A 26612-nucleotide genomic window follows, 5' to 3' on the forward strand; every position below is an offset into this window, starting at 1 on the left:
CTGCATGCAGGAGAGGGGGTCGCACAGTGTCTGGGCTTGAAGCAGGTCGTCCTAGTGCTCAGCATTGCTGAGTCACTTCATATGTGACCTGAGTGATAACCTGATGAGGTGAGGTCTGTGCCCCTAAGGCGTAGCCCTGCCTCCTTTATTACCACAAACATAGTTCAGTTTTCCATGTGTCCGTTGTTTTGCTCCTTTCAGTAATTGAAACAGGATAAGTCTAAAGTTAACTGTGGCCTGAGGCTGTGGCTTTGCAACCTGCCATTAAAGAGTAGTTTATAACGGTCCTGTAGCATAGCAAGTTCCCCTCTTCTCTGCCATGTAGAAGAGTTGGAGTAATACTTCTCCCACCTTCGCATGATGGAAAGATGAGTGACTGCTGATTATACTAGGAAAGGAACTGTAATTATGTCACTGTTGATTGTGCCACTGTTGTGAAGGGCCCGATTCTAGAAGGTACCAAGCATCCTCAGCTACTATTGAAGTCCGTGATTGCTGAAGTGGCTCAGCATATTGTCCCGCACTTATCGATATTTCTCTTCTAATCCACAGGATCTTAGAGCACTGTTCTTTTATATTTTATCAGGGTTAAAGTTGGCAATAAAATCCATCAGTGTGATTAGTAAAATCCCCAGTGTAAATATGGTCCAGATGTTTTAAGTCAGAGGATCCACATCTGTATTAGCGGGTTGATATTTTTTCAAGTTTTAATTGTTTCATAAAGAACAGCATTGGATCTCCTTTTGTTCCGGGACTCCTCAAAGGGCAAGTATATTCCTAATCCTGAAGTTTCTTGCTTCACTGGATAAGGAACGTCTCTTTTGTCAGGTGGTATATTTGTATTTATGGATTCTATTCCTGAATTCATTCTCACTTTCAGTCTCCATTTCAGTAGGAGCCAATAAAAAACTCTTTTCTTTTCCTTGTCCAGGTTATTGAGTTTGATGATGGGTCAGGATCAGTTCTCCGGATTCAACCCCTGCGTGTTCATCGAGATGAAGCAATCTATGAGTGCACCGCAACCAACAGTGTTGGGGAGATAAACACCAGTGCCAAATTAACAGTGTTAGAAGGTAGGTGAGAATCTCTCATGTTGGCAGAGTGGCTGATGGTATGTTTTCTGGCTTTGATATCTACAGGTTTTCTTAGTGACTCCAGATAATACTGAGGTATTCTGGATTAGTTCTGGAATGCCGTAGGCCTCCAGTATTAGTGGCCATCGTTTCCTTCAATGACAGAAGTCTTTGTCTGTTAATGTTTATGAGCAGGAAGGAGCTGTAGATTGTGAGCTTCGCTTTGAAGTGCATCTGTGCCATGCCCACTACCAGCTTTTGGGATCTAGCCAGACACACACCTTTATGGTCTTTCTCGTCTGTCCTACAGTGCCCCTCTCCATGGTATCTAAGAACCTGCACTTTGAAATGTGAAAAACTTAATCTATATTTCTACCCCATCTGGACTAAATTGCCAGTTTGTTGTGTATGGGTTTGCAAGTTGCTCTTCAGCTTTTGCAGCTGGTGTGGAATTTAGCTGTTTTTACTTTTTGTTGTAGTAATAACTTTCAATTCTGTTTCCTCTCTTTACGGAGGACTGGAGTGGCTACATAAAGCAGTACGCTTGATATAAAGATCTTGATACTTGCCTGCAGTATAATATGACTTTTATTTTAGTTCTTGTGCCGGTCCTGCTTTTAAATGGTTTTTGTCTGTATTTCGTATAAAGGGACAGTGTCTTTAGATACCATTGTTTTTTTCCATGTAATTGTAATAATTATTGTCCACTTTTGTCTAAGATAAAGTTACTTATTTTACTATACATGGATATGATAGTATTTGTTTATATAGGGACTCTGTAAATTGCCCTGAGGTGCTCAAATGCAGGACTTCCTCCAAGTGGAATTTTTATTTGCATTCGATATCTCTGATAAAAGAGGAAGGGCTGTTTTCCAACAGAAGATGAAGCAGAATACTTGGTATGGATAAACTATTGAATAATCCTACAGTGAAGAGGGCTTAACTGTACTATGAGAACTAAACCACAACATTTGGCTGAAGTTCCTGGTTTTGTTTGTTGGTGCCAGACTTAGCAAAGAGGAAGGACGCTCCAGTGGATAGGGCACTAGCCAGAGGCTTGGGAAACTGTTCAGTTCTTTGCTCCACTGCATACTTCCCATGAAGTAACTCACACAGTTTCAGGCCTCCATTCCCCATCTGCCTACCTCCGCTCTAGAGGAAGCACCAAGCCCATGGTGGGCGTTACCACAGTGTAAAAAAGTAAATGTGTGCTGTTGGCTGCAATTAAGCAGGGAATTTCATCCCCAAAGGCAAATATTGATGAAAGTTCTGAGGGAGTGGAAATGGAGTTTAAAATGGAACGTCTCTTTCAACCCGGTATGTGCTGGTTTGTTGGGTGCATGCACACCCAGGGGGACCAGGGAATCTCCCACTCACATTCCTTGGGGCTGAGGGAGAAGATGAGCTCCGTTCGTTCAAATATGGTACACAGCTAATTAGACGTGGACACAATGACTTACACTTTTTTCTCCTTTGAGGATTTTTACAGATAAGTTCTTATTTTTTTAGCCAAATCTTTGCCCTTCTATTCTCGATGCCCCTGTTTGTTGTGCCCATTTCCACATTGCACCTGATGGCTGCTATGCATGAGCATGGGGGTTTGTGACGCTTCTCCTGCGTTGTGGCTATACCTGAAACCACGTCTCTCTTTGCTCAGGTACTGTCAGCGTGTGTACGAGGCCTGGCCAGCTGATCCTGCAGAGCGCCCTCCAGCACTCACATCTCAGGGAATATTTTTTGGCCCAGGCTCCCCTTTCTCTTGCTTTTCTTCCTCAACAAGAATTCCACCAAGCTGTTTGGAAATGGAACATGATTTGTGTGAGGCAAATGAGAAAATTAAATAGGAGGGTGAAATGCTCAGGCAACTTAGTGGGGTTTGGCTTTTCTCACTGATAGCAAGGTTAACATAATTTTTGTAATTGCTGTCAGGTGGAAATTGAAATAGTGCAGACCTGCTGTCTTTCAAGAGCTTGCTTGACTAGTGCAGAGATCCCAGGTGCACGGCAGAGCTCTGCTGATCACAGACATTCTCAGGGGTACATGCTGCTAAAGACACAGCACGTATTGATTTTACATTACAACCTTTTGAATTCTTATCCACAATTTGATCTTTAGGACACAGACCTTAGCATTGAAGCCAGAAGTTCACAACACTCAGGGTTTAGCTGACTTCTCTGTTGTCCTCATTGCAGACTAATCTGGAGCTTTATTTGATTTAGCTTTCTGCTGGGTTTTGTGCATCAGTGGCACATTGTCTTTTCTGATTGCTAACTTACTCTATTCAGAGACAAGCTGGAGTCTCATCTCTTCCTGTAGGAGCCAGGAGCTCAAACATGTGAATGTTCTGGAACAGTTTGATTCCCTGCTACATCCTTAATCTGCTGCTTCCATCTCCCTATTTTTTTCTGTCTAACTTCAAATCCAGTTTGTGAGCAGAGCTGCATATACTTAGTGTAATTGAAAATTATTTCTCCTGTTGATAGCGGGTGAGGTAGACATGCGAACACCTCCTCTTCTCTTTTTCTCCTGGGCAGCTGATAAGCTGAATTATGTATGAGTCATATTGAACATTTCTGTCTTTTTCAATTATGACCTGGAGCAGCATACAAGTACACTCTTGCATGCCTAGCAGCAGGGTGAAAGCAAAGCAAACAGGGGAGGGTTCGAATCAATAAATTGACACACATTCCCAAGGAAACCTTCAGGGATAGTTAGTGGGTACTCCATGTAACAAATTAATAAATATATTATCCAGTTGTAGTGTGCAGGATTACGTCTAGCATTATAGAGCTTTTTAAGTAGGGCGATTATATGAAATGTAAATCGAAGGATGAGCAGTGTGGCAAGAATTTGGCAATATTTCCTACCCTGAACAACCTGATTACAGGAGTCTCCACTTAGTGCTCTTTAACAAAATGCCTTGCATCTTCAGCTTCGTCGCTATATTAAGAAAGGCAGAGGTAATTATGTTCTCCACTGGTCTCTCGTAATCTGCATTCTGTCAGTATTAATTTGCAAATTCCAATTGGCAGGCATAGGGAAAAAGTAGCGCAGGATCTTTCACCAGGGTTTACCATCACCTGGCCAGTGTAGTGAGCTCGCTCAGCTGAGAAGTACTGTGCTTTCTCCCAAGAATTTGGAACATAGGCGTCGTTACACTGCAGTTTGTAGCCTGAATAAACAGTGGTGAGAAATGATCTGAACCTCGGTGAACCTTGATGCTCTGTGAACAGACTTTTCAGCCCTCTGCTGCCCAGAGCATGTTGTGTCATATCAAGGCAACATTGAAGAAATACATTTAGAGCTTAATTCTCCTTGTTTTAAGTTTAATGAATGCTAAAATATTATCTCTAACTTCCATTTCCAGCATTCGTTTACAGAAATCCCTCAGGCCTTGTATCCTAAACTTATTATCTGCTACGTAACTGAGCTTGTTTTGAGCCCCAGTGCATTCATCTTTGGTGTGCTGCCAAACTCTGCCATGGAGTAGCTCCTCTTGAGGAGAAGCAAAATAGCAACAGAGGGACTACGTACACAGTAGGCTTTAGTTTCAATTAATCCACTAGGTTAGTTTCACTTGATGGACTTTCCCTGCCAGAAGTCAGGGAAGTTCTGGTGCATTTTAATGGAGCCCCAGAATCTAGTAAAACTCCAGACTACATTGTATCGGGGTGGGAAGCACCTCCTTCTGATTGTGGTTCACTGATTACTGAACCATGTCATGAGCTTAATTTCTTTCACCATCTGCTGGCTCCTTCCCAGTTCCTGGAGTTACCCAGTTTGAAACACTGCAGATGATAAACATTTGACAGTTGCAAATGATTTCTGCAGAGAGCTGGATCTCCAAAGGCCTGAAACAATATGTCCTGTTGTAAACACTCATCTAACAGCGTTTTCAGCATTGCAGTGGTAAACAAAAGTTAGCTGTGTTTAATCCTTGTCTATGCTTGGTTAGTTACAAAAGGATCAGTTGGAACATCCCCTTTGGGCTAATGTTTGTCTCATTTTCTTTTACATCTTCTTGCCAAGAAAAAATGTGCCAATAACAGTTATAAAATTAGATGGATTATGGAGGAGAGTTTGGTTTGGTTTAGATGCAGTATGTCTGTACGCAAAGTTGAATGCTGCAACCCCAAATGTACACTGTAGCTCATCTTACGAGGGATGAAATGTTCCCTTTCTGTAGAAGAAGATGAGATTAGAAATGTCTTGTCCATCCTCCTGGCCAATACACGACTGTTCTCCCCTGTATTTGCTCAAGGAGTCTAGTTTTATATGGCCTAAGAAATAAGTCTTCTATACTCTCCCTTGGGAGACTGTGCCACAAATTCAAATCCCAATGTTCTTTTTCACTGAAGTTGGTCTAACTGTCTAGAAGAGACTGATGTGATATTGGGTTAAATGCCCTCTGTAAACATTGCATTCCAGAGTGCTGCAGTACAGAGAGTCTCTGCATGCTTTGCTGCATTGGGAAACTTCCTAAGAGCACTGTGACATGGATAGGAACAGAGCTGCCTAGAAGGATTTTTTGCCTTAGCTGGTGGTGTACCATGTTTTTAACAAAAGTTAAAATTAAGCCAATTATTTGTGGATGAGCGATGTGTGATGCTCTACCCTGGCCTGCTGGAGAGCCGCGTTCACTGTTCAGTCTCAAGCCCCCTGGTGGCAAGGTGCACGTTCTACTCATGAGGAAAGAATGCCTTGCACTGCTCAACAGCAGATACCCGTATATTGCTCTGACAGGCAGACTTAGCAGCCATGTTGACTACCTCAAAGTCTTGTTCATTTCTCAGCTGTTAAGGTGGTGACTGCAAAATGAGATCTTGGGGGGGGGGGGGGGGGAATAGGAGGTTTCTTGAGGTTCTGACTCCCCGAGAATCATAGGGGTAGAGATGAGCATTAAGGACTTAACTTTAACTAGGGCCAAGAGTATTCACAATCACTGTTTAACTCACCTTGTATTGCCTGGGTAATAGCAGTTGTTTCATCATTGTATCCTGTGTGCTGCTAATATCTAGACACGCCAGGGTATCCTGTGGTGCAGCTGTTCTATCTTTGATACCTACAAATCACCCATCACCTCAGAATCTAGGTGCTGAATTCTAAATTTCCGTACTTATGTCAGATTAAACGAGAAATGTAGCATTACTTTAATGTTGTTTTCTAATTTAGTTAAAGAGAGTGGCTTTCCTGGCTGCAAATGAGGCAATTGAGAAGTAATTTTGTCAGCCAAAGACCATAAGAACGGGCACACTGGGTCAGACCAATGGTCCCTCTAGCCCAGAATCCTGTCTGCTGACAGCAGCCAATGCCAGGCGCTTAGGAGGAAATGAACAGAGCAGGGCAATTATTGAGTGATCCATTCCCTGTCCTCCACTCCCAGCTTCTGGCAGTCGGAGACTAGGGACACCCAGAGTACGGGGTTGTGTCCCTGAGCATCCTGGCTTATAGCCATTGATGGACCCATCCTCCAGGAACTTGTATAATTCTTTTTAAAGTTGCTGCCTAGTAATTTATTGGGTTTGCATGTTATATGAAGGGATGCAACACTTCCATATTCACTTTCTCCACAGCATTCGCATTTTATAGACCGCTGTCATATTCTCTCGTTAGCTGTCTCTTTTCTAAGCTGAGCAGTTCCAGGCGTTTTAATCTCTCCTCATATAGAAGCTGTTCCATAGCTCTAATAATTTTTGTTGCCCTTCTCTCTACTTTTTTTCAATTCTAATATTTTTTTTGAGATGAGGTGACCAGAACTACAGTATTCAAGGTGTGGCGGTATTGTGGATTTATATAGTATTATGATATTTTCTCTGTACCTAATGGTTCATAACATTCTGTTTTTTTTGACTGCACATTGAGCAGATGTTTTTGGAAAACTAACCACGATGACTTCAAGATCTCTTTCTTGAGTGGTAACAGTTGATTTTGACCCCATCAGTTTGTATGTATAATCAGGATTATGTTTTCCGATGTGCATTACTTTGCATTTATCAACATTGAATTTCATCTGCCATTTTGTTGCCCAGTCACCCTGTTTATTGAAATATCAGTAATTCTTCGCAGTCAGCTTTGAACTTAACTTTCCTGAGCAATTTTGTATCATCTGCATATTTTGCCAAATCACTGTTTACCGCTTTTTCCAGCTCATTTATGAATATGTTGAACAGCGCTGGTCCCAGAGCAGATCCTACCTTTCTCCATTGTGAAAACTGACCACTTATTCCTACCCTTTGTTTCCTATCTTATAACCAGTTACTGATCCTTGAGTGGACCTTCCTCTGATCCCATGGCTCCTTATTTAGCTTAAGAACTTTTAGTAAGGGACCTTGTCAGGCTTTCTGAATGTCCACGTACACTATATCCCTGGATCACCCTGTCCACATGTTTGCTGACACCCTCAAAGCATCCTAATAGATTGGTGAGGCATGATTTCCCTCTACAAAAGACATGTCGACTCTTCACCAACAAATCATGTTCATCTGTGTCCGACAATTCTGTTCTTTACTATGTTTTCAACCAATTTGCCTAGTAGTGAAGTTAGGCTTACCGGTGATCCTCACCTCTGGAGCCTTTGTAAAAAAAAAATCAGTGTTACATTAGCTATCCTCCAGTCATCTGGTACAGAAGTTGATTTAAGCAATGGGTTACATACCACAGTTCTTCAATTTTGTATTTGAGTTCCTTCAGAACTCTTGGGTGAATACCATCTGGTACTGTTGATTTATTACTGGTTAGTTCATCAATTTGTTCTAAAACCTCTTCTGTTGACAATGCAATCTGGGACAGTTCCTCAGATTTGTCACCTAAAAAGAATGGCACAGGTGTGGTAATCTTCCTCACATCCTCTGCAGTGACGACCGATGCAAAGAATTCATTTAGCCTCACTACAGTGGCCTTGTCTTCCTTGAGTGCTCCTTTAGCACCTCGATCGTTCGGTGTCCCCACTGATTCTTTGGCAGGCTTCCTGCTTCTAATGTACTTAAATTTATTTTTTGCTGTTAGTTTAGTTTAGAAAGCTTAGTGTTGTCAATCTCTTCTCCAAACAGGAGAATCAGCAGATCTGTAGAACTTATTAGACCCAAATACCATTATTTCCATCTCTCATCTCTGTTTAAATGTTTAACTAATGATACATGACCATATAATGTATCCACAATGACCAACTCCATCAGAAGACTGGCATGCACTGACATTATCAGTCAGGTTCATTCCACTAAGTTTATGAAGCAAGAAATACATCCTTTGAAAAGTTTTGAATGGAATCTCACATAACCAATACAGAGTGGAACCCTTGGAAATTGTACCCTGATGTGAAAACCTCCCAAATCAGATCTCCTGAGATTGGGTCAGGAGTGGTTCAGAGAGTTGTCATATCCTGCCTGGCATTCTTGTGGCTTCAATGGTCTTGAAACACTTGAAAACAGTACCTGATGCTGGAAAAGTGTAAGGTCTGGATAGAATTCTGCCAGGTAGAAGTGAGAAAATTATAAATGGCAAACAGAAGAGACAGCAAAATATATACTTCCTTGCTACCCGATTCTTGCAATAAGAACTTTTACCTAGAATGGGGATACATACTACAATCAAGCATATACCAAATAGTTTTCAAAATCCAAAGTACTAAAAATGTGGTTCCATTCTGAAAAGTACCTATAAAAATTCACCATCTTAATCGATTTGTTCTTTTTGTGTATTTAGAGGTATTATAAACCCTGACTTTAGTGACAAATCATTTCTAGCTATTTTTTAAACTCTCATTATCCTGCTATGCCAACACAGATAATAGAGTGTGGCGTGGATTACGAATATTCCTATTTCAACAGAATTGTTGACTGTGTTCCACAAATGACATCTAGGAATATGTGGATGAGATCTGAATCATACAAGGGATCCTTTTTATTGTGACACTGTGTTCTCGTTTATATAAATGTCCAATTTTTTTTTAATCTTTCTAAAGTCTTGGTGTCAATATCATCATTTGGTAGAGAATTCTAGAGCCTAATTCTACATTGTTTGTAGGCAGAAAGTGTATTTTTATTTATTTTTATTATATTTAAATATTCTGCCTTTGTTTCATTATATGTCATCTTGTTCTGGTGGTCTAGGAAATACAAATGAGAGTGGTAATTGTATCTTTGGTATACCGTTTAGTTGCTATACGTTTATCAGGTATCTTCTCTAAAGTAATTAGTTCCTATCTTTTCTCTCTCGCCTCCTATGGACATTTTTTGGTATTTTGTACCATTCTTTTGTCATACCTGAACCTCCTTTATTTATGCAAAATACTTTTTGAGACAAGGTAACCAAATCTGAACACATTATTTCAGATAAGGGCATACCATTGATTTATATAATAGCAATATAAAATTTCCAGTATTCTTCATCCTATTCCTTTTGCATGCTAGCATTGCCCCCCCCCCCTTTTTTTTTTTTTTTCTTGACAACTGCTGCACTTTGAGCAGAGGTCTTAATTGAACAAGTACAGAGAAGGGCTACTAGGATGATCCGAGGAATGGAAAGCCTGTCTTATGAAAGGAGACTCAAAGAGCTCGGCTTGTTTAGCCTAACCAAAAGAAGGCTATGGGGAGATATTATTGCTCTCTATAAATATATCAGAGGGGTAAATAATGAGAGTGAGAGGAATTATTTAAGCTCAGTACCAATGTGTACGCAAGAACAAATGGATATAAACTGGCCATCAGGAAGTTTAGACTTGAAATTAGACGAAGGTTTCTAACCATCAGAGGAGTGAAGTTCTGGAACAGCCTTCCAAGGGGGAGTAGTGGGGGAAAAGACATATCTGGCTTCAAGACTAAGCTTGATAAGTTTATGGAGGGGATGGGATGATGGGATAGCCTAATTTTGGCAATTAATTGATCTTTGATTATTAGCGGTAAATCTGCCCAATGGCTTGTGATGGGATGTTAGATGGGGTGGGATCTGAGTTACTACAGAGAATGCTTTCCTGGGTGCTGGCTGGTGAGTCTTGCCCACATGCTCAGGGTTTAGCTGATTGCCCTATTTGGGGTCGGGAAGGAATTTTCCTCCAGGGCAGATAGGCAGAGGCCCTGGGGGTTTTTCGCCTTCCTCTGCAGCGTGGGGCACGGGTCACTTGCTGGAGGATTCTCTGCACCTTGAAGTCTTTAAACCCCGATTTGAGGACTTCAGTAGCTCAGACATAGGTTAGGGGTTTGTTACAGGAGTGGGTGGGTGAGATTCTGTGGCTGGCGTTGTGCAGGAGGTCGGACTAGACAATCATAATGGTCCCTTCTGACCTTAAAGTCGATGAGTCTATGAACTAGCTACAGGGATGCCTGAGTGATTGCCAGAAGCTGGGAATGGGCGACAGGGGCTGGATCACTTGATGATTCCCTGTTCTGTTCATTCCCTCTGGGGCACCTGGCATTGGCCACAGTCGGCAGACAGGAGACTGGCCTAGATGGACCTTTGGTCTGACCCAGTATGGCCGTTCTTATGTTCTTATTAACTTTAGTGGTTACAGCGAATTTAGAACTCAGTAAATTGTATCTATAGCTCAAATTATTCCTCCGAGCGTACACTGCCTTGCACTTGTCTATGTGGAATTTCATCTGCCATTGTGTTGCCCATTCACTGTGCTTTGTTAGGCCCCCCTGAAGTCCCTCAGTCATCTTTACTGTTCACACTAGGCTAACTAATTTTGTGTCCTCTCCAAACATTGCCTCATCACTACTCATCCCTTTTTCCAGGTCATTAATAAAGCTACTAAACTATGCCGGGCCTCATGTAGAAACTTGTGGCACCTCCTGATATTTTTTGCCATGATGAAAATTGTTCATTTAGTCCTTTATTTTATTTTCTGTCTCTTAGCCAGTTTCTGATTCATGGCAGTACCTTGCTTTGTCAAGAACAAATCGTGTCAAACCAACCTGATAGCTTTCTTTGACAGGGTAACAAGCTTTGTGGCTACGGCGGAAGTGATAGACATGATATATTTGGACTTTAGTAAAGCTTTTGATATTGTCTCACATGACCTTCTCATAAACAAAGTAGGGAAATGCAACCTGGATGGACCTACTATAAGGTGGGTGCATAACTGGTTGGAAAAACATTCCCAGAGAGTATTATCAGTGGTTCACAGTCATGCTGGAAGGGCATAATGAGTGGGGTCCCGCAGGGATCAGTTCTGGGTCTGGTTCTGTTCAATATCTTCATCAATGCTTTAGATAATGGCAGAGAGTACACTTATAAAGTTTGCAGATGATACCAAACTGGGTGGCGTTGAAAGTGCTTTGGAGAATAGGACTATAATTCAAAATGATCTGGACAAACTGGAGAAATGGTCTGAAGTAAATAGGATGAAATTCAATAAGGACAAATGCAAAGTACTCCACTTAGGAAGGAACAATCAGTTGCACACATTCAAAATGGGAAATGACTGCCTAGGAAGGAGCACTGCGGAAAGGGACCTGGGGGTCATAGTGGACCACAAGCTAAATCTGTGTCAACAAACCTCATTCTGGGATGTATTAGCAGGAGTGTTGTAAGCAAGACACGAGAAGTAATTCTTCTGCTCTACTCCGCGCTGATTAGGCTTCAACCGGAGTATTGTGTTCAGTGCTGGGCACCACATTTCAGGAAAGATGTGAACAAAATGGAGAAAGTCCAGCGAAGAGCAACAAAAATGATTAAAGGTCTAGGAAAGATTGAAAAAATTGGGTTTGTTTCATCTGAAAAAGAGAAGACTGAGAGGAGACATAACAGTTTTCAAGTACATAAAAGGTTCTTACAAGGAAGAAGAATAATTGTTCTTCTTAACCCCTGAGGATAAGACAAGAAGCAATGGCCTTAAATTGCAGCAAGGGAGGTTTAGGGTGGACATTAGGAAAAATCTTCCTAACTGTCAGGGTGGTTAAGCACTGGAATAAATTGCCTAGAGAGGTTGTGGAATCTCCATCATTGGAGATTTTTAAGAGCAGGTTAGCTAAACATCTGTCAGGGATGGTCTAGATCAGGTGTGGGCAAACTTTTTGGCCCAAGGGCCACATCTGCGAATAGAAATTGTATGGTGGGCCATGAATGTTCACGAAATTGGGGTTGGGGTGCGGGAGGAGGTGAGGGCTCTGGTTGGGGGTGCAGGCTTTGGGGTGAGGCTGGAGATGAGGAGTTTGGGGTATAGGAGGGTGCTCTGGGCTGGGACCAATGCATCAGGATTGGAGGGCATTGGGGTTTGGAAGGCAGGATGGGGATCAGGACTGGGGCAAGAGTCCGGGAAGGGGTGCAGGTTCTGGCTGCGGGTGTAGGCTCTGGGGTGGGGCTGGGGATGAGAGGTTTGGGGTGCCGGAGGGCGGTCCAGGGATCGAGGGGTTTGGAGAGTGGGAGGGGGATCAGGGCTGGGGCAGGGGGTTGCAGTGCGGGGGGGGGGGGAGTGGGGGTGGTTCAGGGGTGCAGGCTCCAAGCAGCACTTACCTCAAGCGGCTCCCAGAAGCAGCAGCGTGTCCCTTCTCCAGCTCCTACGCGGAGGCGCAGCCAGGCAGCTCTGCACACTGTCCCGTCCACAGGCACCACCCCTGCAGCTCCCATTGGAGTGCCAGAGGGGGCCATTGGAGCGTGTAGAAGCCAGAGCGGGGCCATGCCGCGGCTTCCAGGAGCTGCGTGGAGTGGCCCCCGACCCTGTGCCCCGCCTGGAGCACCAGAGCAGGGACGAGCTGTGTGGTGTGGCCCCGACCCTGTGCCCCGCGTGGAGCACCAGAGCAGGGACGAGCTGTGTGGTGTGGCCCCCGACGCAGCACCCTGGCTGGAGCACCAGAGCAGGGACGAGCTGTGTGGTGTGGCCCCGACCCTGTGCCCCTCCTGGAGCACCAGAGCAGGGACGAGCTGTGTGGTGTGGCCCCGACCCTGTGCCCCGCCTGGAGCACCAGAGCAGGGACGAGCTGTGTGGTGTGGCCCCCGACGCAGCACCCTGGCTGGAGTGCCAGAGTGGGGCCAAGCTGCGTGGTGCAGCGCCGGAGCGGGAGCTCGCGGCCGGCTTAAAGCGGCTCGGCCAGCTGGCCATAGTTTGCCCACCCCTGGTCTAGATAATACTCATGCCATGAGTGCAAGGGACTGGATTAAATGACCTCTCGAGGTCCTTTCCAGTCCTATGATTCTCATCCCATGAATAGTCTTTTATGAGGGTTTTTGACAAAGTCCAAATAAATTATGTTGACCAGTTCTCCTTTAGCTGCTATTTTATGGAAATATTCAAAGCATTCTAATAGGTTAGTGAGGCTTGATTTTCCTTGGCAGAAGCCATACTGGTTAGACCCTATCACATCATGACATCCTGTTGAAGAAGTAGGGCTGGTTAGTCCCTAGCTATCTGAGGGAAGTTGAGAGACAAGGTGGGGGAGGGGATGTCTTTTATTGGACCGACTTCTGTTGGTGAGAGAGACGAGCTTTCGAGCCACACAGAGCTGAAGGAGAGCTAACTGGGGCTCAAACGCTGGTCTCTCACCAATAGAAGTTGGTCCAGTAAAAGCTATCACCTCCCCCACCTTGTCTCTCTAATAGCCTGGGACCGACACAGCTACAACTGACCTGCATACAACAATGAGGGAAGTTACACACACATTGGGGGCATAGTGGAAGACCATGGGATTGCATGGGTATCACTGTGGCCTGGTTTGGTCTGCAGATCATTTGCTGGTGATAATATGTGAGGCAAAATCCAGCTTGACTCCCAGATCACAGATTGAGTTTGGAGGGCTGGCAACTATTCAAAATATTTTATTTGTGAACTGTGTGCACATTTGATCTGGAAGCCATTCAAAGAAAATAGACCTGGAACCCCATAATTCTGTTTTACAGTTGCTTTCTAAGCATAAGATGCACTTGAATGGAGATTGAGTTAATTCTATTAGAAAAGAGACACAGATCTAATTAATTTGTAACTTTGGAAGACTTGAGTAGTTGCATCCATAAACACTACTCATATGAAAAGAAGACAAACATCCCATACATTTCAGCTCTACTAGTGCCCCTCAGAAGTTAAAGAATAACAGTTCCTTACTTACCATATATTTCAAGCTCAAAAGGCCTTTCTTACTGCTGGATCTACTTCAAGATAGCCCATTCTGAGAGCTTACATGGAGAAGCATAGCAACCTATTACTGACAGCTGTGTTCTCTTTAGTGCAACCCTGCTTGATATCTTCTGCTGACTGATAAAGTTAGTCATGATGTGTGTGTAGAGCTATAGAATAGTCTCCCAAGAGAGTTCGAAGAACCCATCACATGGATCTTTGGAAACAAAACTGGAAAAATCTCCTGAAAATGTCATAGGGAGCAAGCCAGCATTAAAGTAATTGTGGCATGTATGTTGTCATTTACTAGTTTATTACAAGGTAACTTGTGTGTACACACGCTCTGTCTCTCATATATAGATAGAAATGGAAACAGCACCACAGTGATCTTCAGTAACTCCCTATGCAGAAATGAGGGAAGCACATGTCCAGTCAGTAAAAATTGAGAGTAAGTTGTTCCATGGGAAACAGTCCGCAGAGAGAACAAAGCATTATATAGTACCCATCCAGTTGCAGAGAATTCAGTGCAAACACCTACACAACATCATTAAACCTTATGCTTATGAGAAGCTTCTTACATAACCCTCTCTGGTTAGAGATCCACCTTTTTTTCTCTACTTTCCCACTAAAAATCACAGCCCCAAATAAACCATCCTCAAGATGGGAACCTGTATCCTAATGAGACACCCAGCAAACTGTAAGTTTGAAACGACATAGTGTGTTAATGAACTCAGATAGCTGAAGCAACCACAGCGCTTCAAAAACCAGACCTCCATGCTGGGAGAAGTATGATAAAGGAATTTCTCATTCATATCTCACCTACAATACGTGCAGAAGAGGAAATTTCATTTATACTTTTCCCATTCCTTCCCCTCTTCAAGAAGACGTATAATCAGACCATTATTATCGATTGACCACCTCTTGATCCCAGCCTGAGGCATTGACAGTACAAAATGAAGTTGGCTTGCAACAAAGACCTGCCAATAGTGATTATTTTAACAGTTGGTTTCAATCCATTGAGCTCAGACACAAGGCTCAGCTCCTACTTTTTCTTGTGTCTTTTGTCTTTTTTTTAATACTGTTTGGAGTAGGGGAGAGTGTATGGTTAAGGCACCTGTTGAAATATAGTACCAGTTACTGATCAGGAAAAACCATTCAGCCCAGTCTCCCAGGAAGTTGGTGAGAGATTACAGATAAATAGCATTGCCTCAAGAAGTCATCATGTTGTTGTTAATTCATTAATTGTACTCTGTTTTTGCACCTAGCACAATTGGTGCACTGAGGGTTCAAATATTTGCCCTCCGTAGGCTCTTTCAGAAGCTCACCTGAATATTAATCTCTCATTAATCTTACGGTACTCAGACAGCTTCTTCCCCATAGCAGTTGCAAACTGTTGATTGTCTTCTGTGAAATTTCCAAGTCTAATAATACAGCAGTCATTCTTATTGGTACCTCTCACCTGCTCAGTTTCCTTCTGCTTAGAGCTCCAGAGCTGTTTAAAAAATCCTTTCTCCCAAAGAAAACCAGCGAGTGTGAAGGATGATAAAAGCTCTCTTTTCAAGATTGTCTCTCCAGGATGGATGATGCCAGGGGGAAAAACTGCACTGTGTTCATCTGGCATGCTAATCCTTTGCTCTGTTGCGTCAGTCCCTTTATCGCAGGGATCCGGCCCAAATGAAATCTCTCCAAATTCTAGATCTGAGAGTTCAATGGAGACATGCAAATGCTGATTTAGAGTTGTAACTTCATGCAGTTATATCCCAAAACTTACAAAATGATCTTTTCTTGCCTGGTGGGGATGACTGGAAGCGTTTAAACTGTGGAGTATTTCCCCCAACTTAGAATCCAAAGCCTTGCTTTTTTCTTCACAAATCCACAATTTGTATATCACCGTTACCAGCCAAGCAAGGTTAAAATTAATCTTTCTATGTCTCTGATTTTAATAGGTTTCAGAGTAGCAGCCGTGTTAGTCTATGCTCTAATAAATTTGTTAGTCTCTAAGGTGCCACAAGTACTCCTGTTCTGATTTTAATAGTACCTTTGTCATCCTCACTGGCCACCTTGGAGAGGAAAGAAGGGTAGTGAAAGTATTGATGATAAGTTGAGGAAAATATTGTTGGCTAGTGATGTTAAATAGTGTTGTGGGGAAAGGTATATGTCTGGAGGATGCATGGCCCAGGATCAGAGAATATTCAATATAGAGAACAAGAGCAAAGGAGAAAAAGGCGGAGTCTGTGGAAGAGTGAGGGAGATATCCTCCCACTTTGTGATTCACAACTTCTCACGGCCTGGACATGCACAGCACAGCAGCTTGTGACTACACCATCTTAAACAGAAAACACTCCAGGCAATGCCAAGAGATTGCTCTCTGTTCCAGGAGTGCGGAAAGAGCGTGGCACAATCTGTCAGTAGCTAATGCATGGTAACCATCCAGAATCTCTGGAGCATGCCACATACATGGAGAAGATTTCATGTTGGCCTCAACCAGATGTTTCTTCATTTTAGAAGTGAGAAGATAAGGGAGATGCTTTCTTGATTCACACACCCATCTTCAAAGATACATTGGTCTCTTTTTTCCCAATGGGCAAGGCAGACTAGCACCAGGTAGAGTCTTGCTGTGAACATTTTCAAGTGAATGTCTTCACTGGCATTACAGGGGCAGTTAGAGTCACAAATGAGCTTGTTGTCAACACTCATCGGATGCTAATGAGGGAAAAATCCCTCTCAAGCTGGCTGTGTGGGTACAGACTATGGGGATCCACAGTGCCTTTGCCACTTCCTGCATCCTGTCCTTCGCAGGAAAGCTATTGGGTACCCCGGTCTTCGTATACTGACTGTGTCCAATAAAGTAGCACACAGAGGGCCTAGTGACTCGATTGGTTCAAATTTATCTGCAGGAGCAATGATATCTCATGAAAAATTCTCTGCTGACAGGTTAACGAGAGTCCACCTGATTAGTAAGGAACGTAATTGTTACATTGCAGCTTCCCTCCTTCATGTGCTTGTTATTGAAAACTTTGTAACTGATCAGAGGACTAATGCCAAGGCTCAGATGCAGTAAAACTGAACTTTTGCCTTCAGAGTGTGTCTTTCACAAAGAAGAGAGAGAAGGATGCAGAAGGATTCTTGTCTTTACTAATCAGACACTAAAAGTGATGGAAGTGTAAAAAGAGAGAGAGAGAGAGCGCTGTTGCCTCAGGCATGAATTTTACAAACGTTAGTTTGTTGTTCAGTTTGGCTCATTGATCCTATCGCAATTGATGATTCATTAAGTTGTGACTACTGTAGCAATTACAATGTGCAGATGAATCTGAACTGCACAACTGGGTGATCCCAACGTGTTCATTATTTAAAAAATACTCTGTAGCTGGCCATCCAGTACATTCCAAGTACCATTTGATATTATCGAGTCATTTGCTGTGGATGGCAGAGACATGGCCTTTTTATTCCTGTGATACTACTTGGTCTCTTTTTTTCCACATTTCAAACAGTGGGATTTGGTTGCCAGTGCAGCCTTTATCCTTTCAGGAAGGAAAATCATAGGGCTTGTAACTCCTTTCCTATGCTACCTGAATTTTCATCTGTAGCTTATCTTCTCTGTGTCTTTGCCTGTAGGGAGAGAGAGGCTTCTTTCCATCACTGAGTCATGTAAAGTGTGATAGGTTCATAGAGGTGACCTTCTGGACTCTTGGTATTAAGATTTAAATGATTGTCATAGCTTTAGGTAATAACATAATGATAACGACTCACATTATGCAGCACCTTTTGTCTCCAAGAATTCCAGAACACTTTACAAACTGTCAAAGCAGCCGCCTTGGAGTTGAAAAGAGGCAACTGGTTCACTTAAGAATGTCCAGACTGGGTCAGAACAATGGTCCATCTAGCCCAGTCTCCTGTCTGCTGACAGTAGCCAATGCCAGGTGCCCAGAGGGAATGAACAGAACAGGGAATCATCAAGTGATCCATCCCCTGTCACCCATTCCCAGCTTCTGGCAAACAGAGGGTAGGGACACCATCCCTGCCCATCCTGGCTAATAGCCATTGATGGACTTACCCTCCGTGAATTTATCTAGTGCTTTTTGAACCCTGTTATAGTCTTGGCCTTCACAACATCCCCTGGCAATGAGTTCCATACGTTCACTGTGCGAAGAAGTACTTCCTTTTGTTTGTTTTAAACCTGCTGCCTGTTAATTTCACCTAAAAAGAATGGCTCAGGTTTGGGAATCTCCCTCATGTCCTCAGCCATGAAGACCGATGCAAAGAATTAATTTAGTTTCTCTGCAATGGCCTTATTGTCCTTGAGTGCTGCTTTAGCATCTCGATCGTCCAGTGGCCCCATTGGTTGTTTAAACAGGCTTCCTGCTTCTGATGTATTTAATTTTTTTGCTGTTACTTTTTGAGTCTTTGGCTAGGTGTTCTTCAGATTCTTTTTTGGCCTCCCTAATTATATTTTTACACTTGACTTGCCAGAGTTTTTTGCTCCTTTCTATTTTCCTAAATAGGATTTAGCTTCCACTTTTTAGAGGATGCCTTTTTGCCTCTCACTGCTTCTTTTACTTTGTTTAGCTCGGTGGCACTTTTCTGGTTCTCTTACTATGTTTTTTAATTTGGGGTATACATTTATGTTGAGGCTCTATTATTGTGTCTTTAAAAAGTTTCCAGGCAGCTTGAAGGGATTTCACTTTTGGCTCTGTACCATTTAATTTCTGTTTAACTAACTTCCTCCCTTTTATGTAGCACCCCTTTCTGAAATTAAATGCTATTGTGATGGGCTGCTGTGGTGTCTCCCCGCGGATGTTAAATTTTATTATGTTATGGTCACTGTTACCAACTGGTCAGGAGCACCGCCAGCTTTTCTGTCGCCCTAGGCGGCGGAAGGTCCCGTCCCGAAATGCTGCCCCCCACAGAGGCGGCGGAAGGTCCTGCCGCCAAAATACCGCTGCAGTTGCCGCCCCCCAAATTGTAGTGCCCTAGGCAACCGCCTAGGTCGCCTAATGGGTTGTGCCGGCCCTGCAACTGGTTCATATATTCACCTCTTAGACCAGATCCTGTGCTCCACTTAGGACTAAATCAAGACTTGCCTCTTCCCTGGTGGGTTCCAGGACTAGCTGCTCCATGAAGCAGTCATTAATGGTGTCAAGAAACTTTATCTCTGCATCCCGTCCTGAGGTGACAGGTACCCAGTCAATATGGGGATAGTTGAAATCCCCCGTTATTATTGAGTTTTTTATTTTAATAGCCTCTCTAATCTCCCTGATGATTTCACAGTCGCTATTACCATCCTGGTCAGATGGTCGGTAAGATATCCCTACTGCTATATTCTTATTATTCAAGCATGGAATTACTATCCATAAAGTTTCTATGGTACGGTTTAGTACATTTAAGATTCTTGCAGAAAGCAGCAACACTACTCCATAGTTTGATAGTTAGTGCGCACCCCACCCTTTCTTACTTCAGATCTCTCTTTGGGCTAGTCTTCACTAGAAAACTGCACTGAGTTAGAATTCCACCCTGAAGAGTTGCATCTGCTAACACCATGCTGAGCACGACTTTTCAGACAACATAGACAGGGACAAGTCAAGTCCAGTAATGTGCCAGCTGGTCATGGGTAAATGCTGGTCATACGACTACTAAATCGTGGTCAGTATTGCGTTAGTTAACGCAACTCTTGGTGATCATGTTAGAAATGATACTAATAGGATGAAGGGAGGCGCTTTGAAGTACATGTCGTCTCTGTAACATCTCGCACTATTGAGACATCCGCTATCAGGTTGTGAAGTTGGTCTGCAGCCTTCGGCTCCTTTGTGATCTCATCTTCCCTCCTCTGGCTCCAGGCAACAACTACTCTCTGCTCTGCACTGCGGCTCCTGGCTGCTCCCTGCAGCCCTTCTCTGACTGGCTGTGTCCCACACAGCCTCTCGAGGCTACTTGGAAGCCTCACTTCCACTGCTCCTGTATGGGACGGGGTGTAGTAGGATGCTGAGGCCTCAAAGGGCCTGGTACACCCCGCCACAGATGCCTAAAAATTATCAATACCAAAGTAAAAACAAGGATTTTGTAATAAATTACTTTGGGATTGTAGCTAATTATGTTATTTGATGTCTGTTGGATAATAATGGGCATACCATTTGCGGATGGATTGCAGTAATTTCTGGCTGGATGCTGCTGTCTTAACCAGTGCCTCATTAGAACTCTTTTGGCATAATAAACGATGCCGATAATCAGTGCCACTGAACGGCTTCATTTTTGCCGATGTTGGAGATCAACCTGCAGCTCTCCTTTCATTTATAGTAATCTGTAATATTAAAAAAATCCAGTGTCCTGTTCTGAGCAGTAACTGATCACACAGTATTGTCAGTCGAGGGCCACTATTTAACTTTGTGGGGTTTGCGTGTTTGACATCTCTGTGTTAAAGAATAGTTAAAAAACATTGATTTTTAACATTCTCTCAAATAGATTATCTGTAGAATTGTCCCAGGCTTGTCATGTTTGGTACCATTGTGTTTGTGAAAGAAAGGGCTTTTGAATGATCCCCAACTTGACCCATTTCCAATGACATTGCATTAACAACATTTCCTTGAACTGCAGGACCTGGAGTTGAGAGCTGGGGGATAGGGAGCTCCTGACCCCTCTGCCAAGGCCAGAGGGTGACACCACTGCATTTATGATTCTGTAGATTTTTATTAATCAGTCATTAACTTGCCCCTTGAAATTACACATGCTGTCAGACTATAAGTAACATCCATGTTGGTGCAAGAAGGAACTGGAGCTGAGTCAATATTTCATAGTGAAAGTTGATTCTTTTGCCCGTCTCGAATTAATATTTTTACATGTGTCCTCCTTGCTATGTGCAGAGTCGTATATTCAATGACTATTAAAAATATTAAAAAGATGGGGCACTAAAAAGAAAAGCACTAAGTGTTAAACAGATCTGTCTGGAACATAAGTTCAGTCACAAAACTTGACAGCTCATCTTCTCCACTTTCCTAACAACTGTGTCACTAATACTCACTGAAGCACAGAATCAAAATGCCTTCTCTTATCACTTAACCTTTTATTTTATGGTATATAATTAAAAAAAAATGCAAGCAGCAATGTACATTAGATCTATGCTGCTATTCTAAGACTGACAAGTGGTGGTTTTCTGTAGCTGAAAAATGAATTGCAAAATCTGAACAACATATAGTGAGTGATTCATTATCTTATGCCAGTTGTTTATCCAGACATGAAGCACCAGGTTTCATGGAAACTGGACCTCAGTGCCAAATAAAATAAAGTTGTCCTCTTGTCACGTTAACTGCTGGTCTTAGAGTCTAAGACGTAGAGCTATTGGGGAAAAGGTGGTAGTCCGGCCTAGCCAAATATCCGTGTGCCTGATCCACCATCAGGAGCCACCCCAAGCTCCATAGCTGTGCTAGTAAGAACGTTTCCATAGTGCTACCTGCCAATATGAGGCTTTCCGCTTTTTAAAGGTTATTTTGACATTTATTGTAGTAAACTTTTTTTTTTATCTGAAAGTTGTAGGTGATAGATGTATCTGAAAGTCTGATCTTTGGAGAGGAGACTGCATGGTTAAGTGCAGGCTTGAATTGCGCTATGGCTGAATTAAACAAAACAAAGTCTTAGGTTTTAACCTCTGGGCTAGTTTTAAACATGGGAAACATGATGAGGAGAACAGTAATAAATGTGGCTTCTAGTTAGGCAGCTGTTCCTGTCTTTTCTCTGAGTACTAGCTAAGTTAGCAAATTTGAAGATAATTTAGTGTTTGTTTAAAATCAAGGACTAACTTTTGTCTGTTCACATTTTTTATTTTCAGTCCACTGGCCAACTGTCGTAGCTGACTTCCCTCTGTACTAAAAGAGCAAAAGCAGAGGCCACATAACATATTTGGGTTTTTAGAAATCCATACTATCTTTTTAAAGGAAAGCTGTCCCCAATATTTTGATGCTGATGTTTTTCAAGGAGGGAAGGTTTCATTTGTTTCAGTATGTTTGGTCTTATCACCTCTTTTGTGTTCAGCCAATGTTCAGCCTTTTTGTGTATGAAAGGATGCTTTCTGAGTGTTTTATCTCTTTTGATATATAAAGTAATGAAAAAGTGCCCACCATGAGCTCTGACTTTCTTCCCCAACAGAGTGACAGCTGCTCCTTCTTACATTTGGCAAACCCTGTGAACAGAAAATACTTTTGTTAAATGTAACACAAAACTCTTAGTCTGAAGGCATCTGTGCCATTTATGTCTGTCACCTAATATGCTAATCACTGCAGTATATCAAGGTGCTACAGATATAATTAAGAGTTACATTACATCTGTCCCTCACTTGACTGAGTGCTCCTCCCATTTTAATCCTCCTCCTCTCTTGGGACCCACTTGGTAGCTGTCTTGCAGGCATGCTGGGCTATTCTGCTACTTTGAGGCAAGAAAGGCCTGCTTAAAAAGGTGAGCCTTGCACTGTCTTGGGAGTGGTGATACTCTGACTCACCTCAGTTTCCTGGACAGCTGTTGGGACGAGGGAACCAGCAATGGATATGCATTGTTTGTCTCAGGGTATGGTTCGTTTACACTGAGGTAGCACCTAAGGTCCCTAATCATGGAGCCTCTTGCAGAACCCGACTGTGGTAGGTGCTGTGCAAATGTGGAATAAAAAGATTGTCTCTGCCCCCCTCCCCCGCAGCTTACAATTTAAGTCTAAGACAAGAGACAGTAGGTGGATACAACAGATAGATCTGAGGAGCATAAGTTACATTGAGATGAAAGTGGTCAGCCTGAAAGCAGTGGTCAGAGCACAACCACTGCCTCGCCATTGGTGAGATTTCTGTAGGCATCACAGGAGAGGAGAGTTTTAAGGAGGATAGTGAGGGGCACCAGGGGAGAAGGTGCAGATGTGCTTACAGGTGATTGAAGCATCATTGGTAGTGCAGAGGTGGGGGCTCAGTGTGTCCATGGTTTGTGACAGATGTTAGGTCAGGTGGGATAGGCCACAAAGGTCCTTAAAAGGGAAGACAAATAATTTGGGTTTGATGCAGTGGAGGGATGCAGAGAGAAGGGTGGCTGAGATGAAGTGACCATCCAGGAAAATGATCTTTATAGCAGTGATTTGAATGGGTATAATTGGAGCAAGATAGAATTGGTGAAGATTGGAAAAGAAGAGGGTGCAGTAGTTAGGATGTGAAATGGTGAAGGCTTGGAAGAGAGTTTTGGCTGAGTGGACAGAGGAAAGGTCAGTTTTTAGAGCTGTTGTTCAGGAAGAATTTGCAAGATTTATACACAGTCTGGATGTGAGCACCTAGAGAGAGGTCTCATTTGAAGATGATGCCCAGGTTACAGGCCCGAGTAATAAGCAGAATTGTGTTCTCCACTGTGATTGTGAAAGGAAGCTGTGAGGTAGGATTCTTGGTGGGGGTTAGAAGCTCTTTTATCCATGTTGAGTTTAAACTGATGACTGGACATCCACAAGGAGATGTCAGAAAGAGAGGCTGAGATTTTAGTTCGGGTGGAAGGAGATACTGAGATAGTATGGTTATTGACACCAGTATAAATGCCTCTGTTGATATCTAGATCATTAGCAAATGAAAGGCATTTATTTTAGCCGACAAATGGTTCATAAGCATTGTTTCACCCCTCTTTATACAATTTAGTTAGAGCACTGGGCTCATTTCAAGACTATAACAGGGTTAAAAAAAATCTAGATAAGTTCATGGAGGATACATCCATCAATGATTATTAGCAAGGATGGGCAGGGATGGTGTCCCTAGCCTCTGTTTGTTAGAAGCATCTGTTGTCAGTAGCCACCGGTGTGGTCTCTGCTCTTGTTCGATGATGAGAACAGTTGGCTGCGTGTGTGTGTTCCCTCCGTGTGCAGCCCCAGCTCTGCGCAGATCGCTGACACAGCAAACCCCGAGAGAACCCCCAAAGACACAGACTCTAGTAAGATACGAAGGAACCCGGGCCAGGTTTATTGTCAAACAAAGCACAGGAGTAGTTTCCTGTAGACTCTACAAGACATACTACGAATTTGTGCCCCCTGGCAATGGACCGGCTCAGTCAGTGGCGGGACTTTCCACTGCCCCCTAAGCCAGACAAAGATGTGCACTCCGGGACCTACTTTTATACAGTTACAGGACAGATTACTCATCCCTATTGACATATTGAGGTACAGCCCCTTGACTCATTAGGGTGCTGTCTCCCCCTTTGATCATGTGGTTTCAAACAAACAGATCTATCCATCATGCTGTCCTTTTGACCCTGCCTTTAAGATGCATCTGCTTGTTCCTTGTTATCTCTGTGGAGTGTCCTCGTATCGGGATGTCCCGGTGCCATCTTGGCACAAGTTCCTCTTTTTAGCACTTATATGTGAATGCGTCTGCTTCTAACAAGCCTCTTCTCGCCAACTTCTGTGAGCGGGGCCTGCCTCTGGCTCACAGCCCAGCTTTTGCTTAGCAATGCCTGGAAGTACTTTGGTTCAGGCTTCAGGCCTCAGACTGGGCCTCTGACACAAGAGTTTATGTTTCTGGGCCTCATCTTACTACAGCATTGAATGGGTGACAGGCCCCTTGATGAGTCCCTGTTATGTTCATTCCCCCTGGGGCACCTGCCATTGGCCACTGTTGGAAGACAGGATACAGGTGTAGATGAACCATTGGTCTGAGCCAGTATGGCCGTTCTTATGATTTTGGCATCAAGTTTTAGGGATGCTTATTTGGGTAGCTTCCAGTTCTTCCTTGAGTGCTGCTCACGTCCATTCCAATTAGGTGCGCGCCGCGTGCATGATGGTCGGGTTTTTCCCCTACCGGTACCCGTCGGGTCAGCAGTGGAGCCCCCTGCAGTGGGGCCTTTATGGCGGTGTAAATAGGTCCTTGCTGACCCGCTGCCTGCTCAGTTCCTTCTTACTGCCAGTGACAGTTGTTGGAGCAGCTCGGTCTTGCATATGGCAAGTGCCTACTTAGTGGTCTTTCTTCGAATAGTTGTTGTAAATAGGTTTCAGAGTAGCAGCCGCGTTAGTCTGTATCCACAAAAAGAACAGGAGTACTTGTGGCACCTCAGAGACTAACAAATTTATTAGAGTATAAGCTTTCATGGACTGCATCCGAAGAAGTGGGCTGTAGTCCACGAAAGCTTATGCTCTAATAAATTTGTTAGTCTCTAAGGTGCCACAAGTACTCCTGTTCTTTTTGTTGTAAATAGTTACCCATTGGCGTTAATCAGTTGACTAGTACTTAGCTGGGGGATCTTCCCCAATTCCTTTTCCCCCAGACCGGGGCATGCCTCGGTCCCAGGGCTTTACGCCCTGTGAGAAGTGCCTGAAGCCTGTGCCACGTGGCGATCCGCACAACTCCTGCCTCGGGTAGGATCATCAGACAGATACACCTCTACCCAGGGCCGGCTACAGGCACCAACTTGGCAAGCAGGTGCTTGGGGCGGCCACTCCGGAGAGGGGCGGCACATCCAGCTATTCGGTGGCAATTCGGCGGATGGTTCCTTACTCCCGCTCGGAGTGAAGGACCTTCTGCCGAATTGCCGCCGCAGATCGCGATCTTTTTTTTTTAACTGCTTGGGGGCGGCCAAAACCCTGGAGCCGGCCCTGCCTCTACCCCGATATAACGCTGTCCTCGGGAACCAAAAAATCTTACCGCGTTATAGGTGAAACCGCGTTATATCGAACTTGCTTTGATCCGCCAGCGCGTGCAGCCCCTCCCCCACGGAGCGCTGCTTTACCGCATTATATCCGAATTCGTGTTATATCGGGGTAGAGGTGTAGGTGCAAGATTTGCAGGGGTTTTAAGCCCAGAACAAAGAAGGGGAGAGAGAGACTCCTCTGAAGTTCCTCCTAACGGAATCTGCACTTCATCCACAGCTGGAGCTGGCACCGGCAACCTCGGTGCTTAGCGCACTGGTATCGGTGTGGGAGCCCTCAGCACCAAGAAAGGACTCAGGTAAGGCTCATTGGCACTGCTCTGCCTTGGTCTGCGTCCAAGTACTCCTCTGAGTCAGTACTCCTACACCTCCAGGCGGAGCCAGTACCACTCTAGATCCCGGCACCGCTGCCGGCACCGCTTGAGAAGCAATGTACCCCAGCTAGCACCAATGCTGTCATGGCCTACCCAGTGGCAGGGGCCGGTGCAGTGGCCCGTCTGGACCCTATTGGCCTACCAGGCCCAGGGGCCGGGTTCGAGGGTGACTTCAGTGGCTATTGGACACCACGAGACCCTATCAGCCACATCGGTCTCAAGGGATCCAGAAGTGCAGGCTGCGTCCCGAGAGGAAGGCCTGGGGCAATCCGACCCTCAGACGGGAGCTGTTATCCCCCCACCCTCGGTGCAAGGAAGGGCACCTATAGCGGATGCACCTGAAACTGCCCCGGTGACCACCAGGGAACCGGAAGGGGAAGAGGACCTAATCCCTTCCCAGGCATCTTCCTCCTCCTTGCCTGACGAGGCAGTAGCAGGGACGACCACCTCTCTACCAGCAATGGACTCCAGGGCCCATCAGGACCT

At 44.0% G+C, this 26612-nt stretch overlaps 1 protein-coding gene across 21 annotated transcripts in view; it reads left to right on the forward strand.

The window, feature by feature from the left end:
- The window catches only part of PTPRF (protein tyrosine phosphatase receptor type F), a 560345-nt gene that overhangs the window by 287787 nt on the left and 245946 nt on the right, over positions 1–26612 (forward strand). For all 21 annotated transcript variants that reach the window (XM_065555287.1, XM_065555291.1, XM_065555298.1 and 18 more), the window contains one exon: positions 932–1073. In XM_065555287.1, coding sequence (XP_065411359.1) covers positions 932–1073 — 142 coding nt within the window. The remainder of the gene's footprint in view (positions 1–931; positions 1074–26612) is intronic.

The sequence above is a fragment of the Chrysemys picta genome, chromosome 8, assembly GCF_011386835.1.
Source record: "Chrysemys picta bellii isolate R12L10 chromosome 8, ASM1138683v2, whole genome shotgun sequence".
Classification (NCBI taxonomy): domain Eukaryota; kingdom Metazoa; phylum Chordata; order Testudines; family Emydidae; genus Chrysemys; species Chrysemys picta.